Source organism: Eurosta solidaginis, chromosome 3, assembly GCF_040869045.1.
Source record: "Eurosta solidaginis isolate ZX-2024a chromosome 3, ASM4086904v1, whole genome shotgun sequence".
In the NCBI taxonomy this organism is placed as follows: domain Eukaryota; kingdom Metazoa; phylum Arthropoda; class Insecta; order Diptera; family Tephritidae; genus Eurosta; species Eurosta solidaginis.
The window spans coordinates 174,601,901-174,608,848 of NC_090321.1; the positions used below are offsets into that span (position 1 = coordinate 174,601,901).

At 36.8% G+C, this 6,948-nt stretch overlaps 1 protein-coding gene across 1 annotated transcript in view; it reads left to right on the forward strand.

Annotated features, from left to right (window-relative positions):
* Ttd14 (TRPL translocation defect 14) overlaps nucleotides 1-6,574 on the forward strand; it is a 172,354-nt gene extending 165,780 nt beyond the window's left edge. The window contains exon 11 of the mRNA XM_067773903.1: nucleotides 1,171-6,574. Coding sequence (XP_067630004.1) covers nucleotides 1,171-1,262 — 92 coding nt within the window. The 3' untranslated portion in view covers nucleotides 1,263-6,574. The remainder of the gene's footprint in view (nucleotides 1-1,170) is intronic.
* Nucleotides 6,575-6,948: the final 374 nt, after the last annotated feature.

Consider the following 6,948-nt stretch of genomic DNA (forward strand, 5'->3'; position numbering starts at 1 on the left):
GCCTTGTGGGGAGTACGCTCGCCTCACTGTGTAAACGGCGTTCCGGGGACATAAAAAGACAAGCCGTAGCGATTCTGAGAGCGGTGTTTTGACAGGTCTGTAGTTTCTTCCAGTGTGTATCCTTTAGACTAGGTGACCATATTGGGACGCTTAGCATGCAAGCGGCGGGCAATTGTTTTGCAAGTGGTTGTTGTTGTTGTTGTTGTAAGGTTGCTCCTCGAAGGTTTTGGGGAGTGTTATCGATGTGATGGTCCTTTGCCGGATACAGATCCGGTATGCTCCGGTAACACAGCACCATTAAGGTGCTAGCCCGACCATCTCGGGAACGATTTATATGGCCACATTAAACCTTCAGGCTATCCCTCCCTCCCCACCCCCAAGTTCCATGAGGAGCTTGAAGGCAACCTGAAGGGTTGCGCTACACAGCCCCTTGAATCTGGTATTTTAGTCACCTCTTACGACAGGCATACCTACCGCGGGTGTATTCTGACCCCCTAATCCGCTGGGGTCTTTGCAATTGGTAATGAGCGTTTCTTTATCCTCAGTGCTGCCAATATTTTTGGATGTAAGGCAGTCGGTAGCGGAAAGCCATCGATGAGGATGTCCAATATGGTTGACATTTATCTTGTTCACGTTGTAAATAAGGTCACCGAGGATTTTGGTCGAAGGCAATGTCAGGTTTTGCGAAACGAAGAAGCTGGAGAGACCTGGGAGACAGTCGTTTATTTTATTCTTTAAGATTTGTATAAATCCATAATAACAATGTAATTTTATTGTAACTTTTGCCAAATATACCTAAGTGCAAAGCACTTTAAAAAAGTTACGTGCTTTTGTTGTCATATCTGGGCCTTGAATGGATTTTAGCTTGGCTTATTCCCATACGCATTAACAACGAACATGCATTGTGAGTTTGTTGTTGTACTAATGTAATAATATAGCCTAATCTGTACTTTTTAATTGAGTGCTATTACTTAGCTCGATAATACATTTAACCTCAGTTTAACAAGATCTCTATTCTTCATACAGAAATCTGCTTTAGCTCAGCTAATGATCGTTCATATCCTGCATGGCCACTAACCTAAATAGAACACAAATACATTCATATAAATGTACATATTCACAACATACATATATACCAATTTGTTTGTTTTGTTTCATTTGTTTTTATAGAAGATGTATCAGCCTCTAATGCCAGCAAAACTAAACCTTCGAATGGAGTTTCTAACATACAAACGGTAATTAATGGTCATGCCAAGGGTTAATAATTTAACAAACAAAATCTATGAGTTACTTATGTATATATGAGGAGTTCCGAACCAAAACGCGTTGAGTGACTCATAATAAGTTCCTAGATGAATAAGAAAAAGTTTCCAGTCTTAAATGGATGCACATTATTAAATCTGTGGCTTTACGGCATAACCGAAAAAGTCACTTACAGATGTTTTCGAGAAAATCAGCATCGATCGGGCAGTTGTTTGGTTAAAAAATATTGAAGTGTAAATTGATATTTTCTGGAAATATTAACATTTACAGATATCCAATCGCGCACTGACTCAATTGAATTTAGAAATTGTAAAACAGTAAAAACTGACTTTTTCGGTTATGCCAGGAAGCCACAAAAATGATACTTATGAATTTGAGCAGATATGAAGGCACACACAGACAGCCAAAACAAATCACATATATCGGACAACAAGATCTGAAGTTAAGACAAACATTTCTTTGTTATCATTGCGTTTTGGTTCGAAATCTTTTTTGGAATTATTCCACAAAAATGATACTTATGAATTTGAGCAGATATGAAGGCACACACAGACAGCTAAAACAAATCACATATATCGGACAACAAGATCTGAAGTTAAGACAAACATTTCTTTGTTATCATTGCGTTTTGGTTCGAAATCTTTTGGAATTATTCCGCGTTGGCTTGAAGTTATTAGATTTTGAGCACTTTGGTGTGAATAGAATTTGCTATTTATAGAATAACAGGTGTGGGGCGATTATTTCAGCGATCCTAGAAAAAATTGCTAGGATCATATTTGTACTTCAGCTTCGCTTGTGAGTAGTCCATTGAGTAATTTTTTGGGATTTTTGGAAAGTTCTCGCCCGCCGGTGTTTCATGTAGAACTCTGTAAATTGGACCACATTTTTTTAAACGTATGATGATCAATTGTGGTGAAGTGATATACTGGATAGATATATAGATATGTTGTGAGGTTAAGCGACCTATTGGTCTATTGTGCCCAAGTAATATACTATCTAAGCACTCTTAATAGGCCCGTCACATACGATTTTTGATGCAGCATCGTGCGCTGACATATCCATCTTGAATGTATTTTTTATGATAACGGAAAATCAAGCGACACTTGCGTCATCTGACATACAAAAGTCGGCAGTTTTTAAATTTTGCTACATTTAAAGCATACGAAGAACAATTTTACTGTTCTTTGTGTATGATTACTTTCAGGATTTGCAAGTGAAGTTATTTTTCGTGCTCGTTGGTACTTTGCCAATGTTTTTCACAGTTAGAAACTGTGTTTTAGCAAATGGGTACGAAATAAAATATGCTAGCAAGTTTTTTGTGATAATATTTATAACTAGAAGTAAATGGGCAAATCGAAATAACCAATAATCAACTGCTAAGTCTGAAGTTCTGTTTATATTTACGATCGTAACATCTTACGCTATTGTAACAGTGTTCGCTTTGCATTAAGACTCATGAACATGAGAAAATCCTTAAATCGTATTCTGAAGCGCAACGGGAAAGAGGTCTTCGCTTTGTGGTAAGAGGCGAGTGAGTGCGCCTAGGTGATCTTAGGGTAGGTTAACGTGTTGTTGTGGCCCTGGGACAGAATGTCCATGGGGGATTGCCGGGGTGTCCGGTGTTGTTAGGTGGGCGTATTGGCAGGCGTATTAGGTGGGCGTATTGGCGGTGTGCCCAGAACATCTAGGAAAACAGCTTCGACCAAGAAAGGAACTGCATTGGGCATATGTCATAAACGTATGTATGTATATACATATTCTGTACTGGGGAAACATTGCATAGGTTGATAGAGACTAGGAGTATGCATCCCTGACGTACACGCGTGTTGGTGCCGGAGGAAAGATGAGGGGAAAACGGAGGCAGGGGCTGGTGCTTGGCATTGATTCTGTCCATGCTACGGAGATTGCAGTGATGGTTTAGAGCGACCGTGTGAGCTGTAGGCGCCTTAGGGCGCGAGCAGCAGCGGTGCTGCTAAATCACAGTGGGTAGCGCAAAGGTGCAGACTACGGGACGCTCTGGGGCGGCAACAGCAAGGTGCCAAACACATTTCGAAAAAATTACGTGGTCGACGAATGTTGCGACCTAACTCATAATATCCCATACGATGCGACCGTCCTTTGCACGTGGAACGCTGACTTCATTGTGACCGTTCTAAAAAGATTCTTCTTCGGCACACGCAGCAAAATTATTTTTCTGATCCGGTGTTAGATTTGCTCTAACAATTTTTGGGAGGGACGAAACAAAAGAAGCGCACTGGAAGAAACTATAGACCTGTCAAAACCCCGCGCTCAGAACTGCCACGGAATGTCTTCTAATGTCACCAGAACATCATCTACACAGCGAGGCGAGAATACTGCTCATTAAGGAGAGAAATTAAATGCTGAAGATACAGTGTGTGTTGAATACCGAGAACCCGTGGCATCCCAACAGAAATCTGATTGAAGAGGCCCTGCTTCCCAGAAACTTAAGGAGTCATCTCGGTAAGCACTATGAACTATGAAGAAATCCGTCAGTAAAGCGGTCAGCCGTATGAAGAAAAAAAGCACAAATAGCCCGCAGAGACATTCACAAAAATTCGAAAAATTACAATGCCAACAAATGCCCGGTGAATCCTTTTCTCAAAGATAATTATCCCAACTTCCCCAGGGAGAAGCGCGTCGCTCTAGCTCAACTTCCATCTTAATACTGTAATATGTTAAACTATTATTGCATTGTGGAACCAACGCCTCTATACCCATCCCTGCAGAAACTGCAAGTTTCGTTGTACTCCCGTTAGAAAACACTGATGCCAATTTGTGAGTTGATCGCACCTACTGGATGAGGCGAGGTACTGATACACCAACTCCTTAAATTATCCTTAAGGAGCATACCAGTACCCCTGAACTTAGCCTTATTCATAGGAACATACCAAAATTAACAAACCAAATTTAAAAATTGTATAGAATTATTTTATTTTGCTTTGAAACGTATTTTTTGGAAAGTTCCCGAATGGCTTAATTTTCTAATTTTTGTATTACATAAAGAAGTAGTGAAGTTAAATCGTATCCATATCTCAAAAAAATTAAGGGTATACTAATTTCGGTTTGGTATGGAACTTCTCATATGTGCTACTATACATTTATTTAAATTTATTAAAAAAGATGCGATACACGATACAAGAAAACAAGGTAACTCCACTTTGACGAATTTGACATAAACTGTGCTTGTTGTCAGAAATTGAATTAGTGAAATTCTTAAAAAGCATTGTAACTCAACATATACTCCGCCTATTTGCTTATGAAGAAGATATATATGCGGAGTACCTTGCAATCGCATGTCTGTAACTATATTAAGGTTTTGATTATGCAACAGGTTCGATGCATTCTCAGATTTCACCGCACAGGGGATTCATGTCCTGACATTGGAAGTTTTGAAAAAATTCTTTCAACTATATCAAGGTGTTAATATTGTCTAGCCTTAATTCCATTATATCTGATGAATCTAGTAGTGGTACAAGTTTATTTTGTTCCATAGGAATTCCTGCAATCTGTTGGCGTCACAGTCAGGAACTGCTCGTCACTCCGTTCATCTTCAAATGGACAACCGTCTTTTGCCTCACTTTAGCTTATCAATCACTTCGTAGCAGTGGCGTCGAAGTAGAGCTGGATTTTGATTCGATTTTTAATCGATTTAATTGATCTTTTTTCGAAGAATGAAGTGAATTTTTGTTCAAGAATCGTTCGAATTTTGTAACCTTTGAAGTTTTGATCATCTCACAGTTATAGTAGGTACAATTTAATATTGATTTATCAAAATGGGCAGAAAATATATTTATTGTAATTTTTTTTAAATTTACCTTCACTGGCTCATATTCATAGTCAAAAGCCCTACGTCGAAGCCCTTCAGCTACATAACAGGGCTAAGCCTTCACAAATAATGCAAAAGAGACCCCTGTTTACTTTGGTGACAAGTCCTAAAGCACCTGATGTATGTTCTTGGGCAGTTGTTGGGTTCAATGCCTGCCCGGAACAGCTTGTTCAACGTCAAAAAATAAAAAAAAAGAATTGATTCGAGTTTAGAGAGGTCCTAGGTCTAACTTTTCATATGCTTCACACAATCAACACTTATTTTATATGCTTTCCGTTTCGTATCAATGTCAAGAAAAAGACAAGTAGAATTGCAAATAAAATATTATTTTGTGACACTTATTTTTTGAAGATATGGTAGCTCTGTTTCAAAAAGGAATGACAAAACACAGTGTGTGTCAAATGGGGATAATGGCGGCCAACAAGAACAAGTGGAACTACCTCGCTGTATTTGTATCATGGTTTGATTTAAAAAAAATATATATTTTATTTACTACGTATACAAATTCATATCAGATTCTTGATAAAAATCTTTTAGGTTTAAAGTTAAAGTTTCTGATGCAAAAATTGAATATTAAAAAAATTAAAGCAGTTATAAATATTTACCTCGAAAGATTAAATTCAAAAATACCTATGTTAAATATTTAAATAATGCATCATAAAAATATTGTAATAAAATAGGAAATACATGAAGTGGGGAAAAAAGTTCTCAGAAGGATTGTTGTCAATTAAGAAAAAATCTTTGTTTATAAAAAAAATATGTTTTTAAACTGTTATGCATATAAATTAAAAAAAAAAAAACAAACAAAACTTTTATTGAATGCGTATAATGCGCTTATATATGTTTAGATTATGTAGTCCACCTATTTAAAAAAAATTGTTTATATATAAAACATTTATTTATGTAACTTTCTTATCAAATTAATTTCGGCAAAAACTTGTATACATACATACATACATAAAGTTTTAAAATATTGTTTTAATTTCATTAATAATTCATATTGTGCAGAGACCAAATATGATTCTCGCTTCCCAAGACAGTCGTTTCTACGCTTCTCAAGACAGTCGTTTCGCTTCCCAAGACAGTCGCTTCTATGTAGCGGAGCGACTCGGGATTTTTCCCGACCAAGGACTGTCATTTCAGTGTAACCCCATTTAATTTGTCACTGCTACAACAACAACCAAATATGATGTTTTTGAAAAATGTGAACAGAAACTTTATTTAATTAACATGTATTATTGTATTTTTAAATTTATACAAAGAATATGATATTAATTGTAAATCAAAGTAAATTAAATGTATTGAAAAAAAATAACTAGCATTCATCTTTATAATAAAATAAGTCACAAACAATAAATTAGAAAATATAAATAATTAATTAGGTAATAAATATTTGCGTGTAAAATTCATTAAAATCAATTTAAATAAATGAACCTCACTAGAACACCAAACAAAAATCATATTTTGAGTTGTGTACTATTAGCTAAGATATCCGAGAGGTTGTGCGATGCTTCTTCACATGGCTAAATTAAACAAAGTTAATATAGTACTTGATGATGATGGAATTAATGTTCCACAACCGATTATGACGAAGTCAGAATAGCAATAAACCAGATTAAAAAACAAGACCGCGGACGCTGATTTATTGCCTGCAAAGCTGATCAAATACGGCGGCGAGAAGTTGGTACAGGTCATGCATAAGCTTCTTTGGGATATTTGTATGGGCGAATGAATGCATGCCTGAGGATTGGAAGCTAAGTATTCTTTACCTAGTTCACAAGAATCGTGCAAACTGCGCAACTATCGCGGAATCAGACTTCTTGATATCGCTTTCTTAA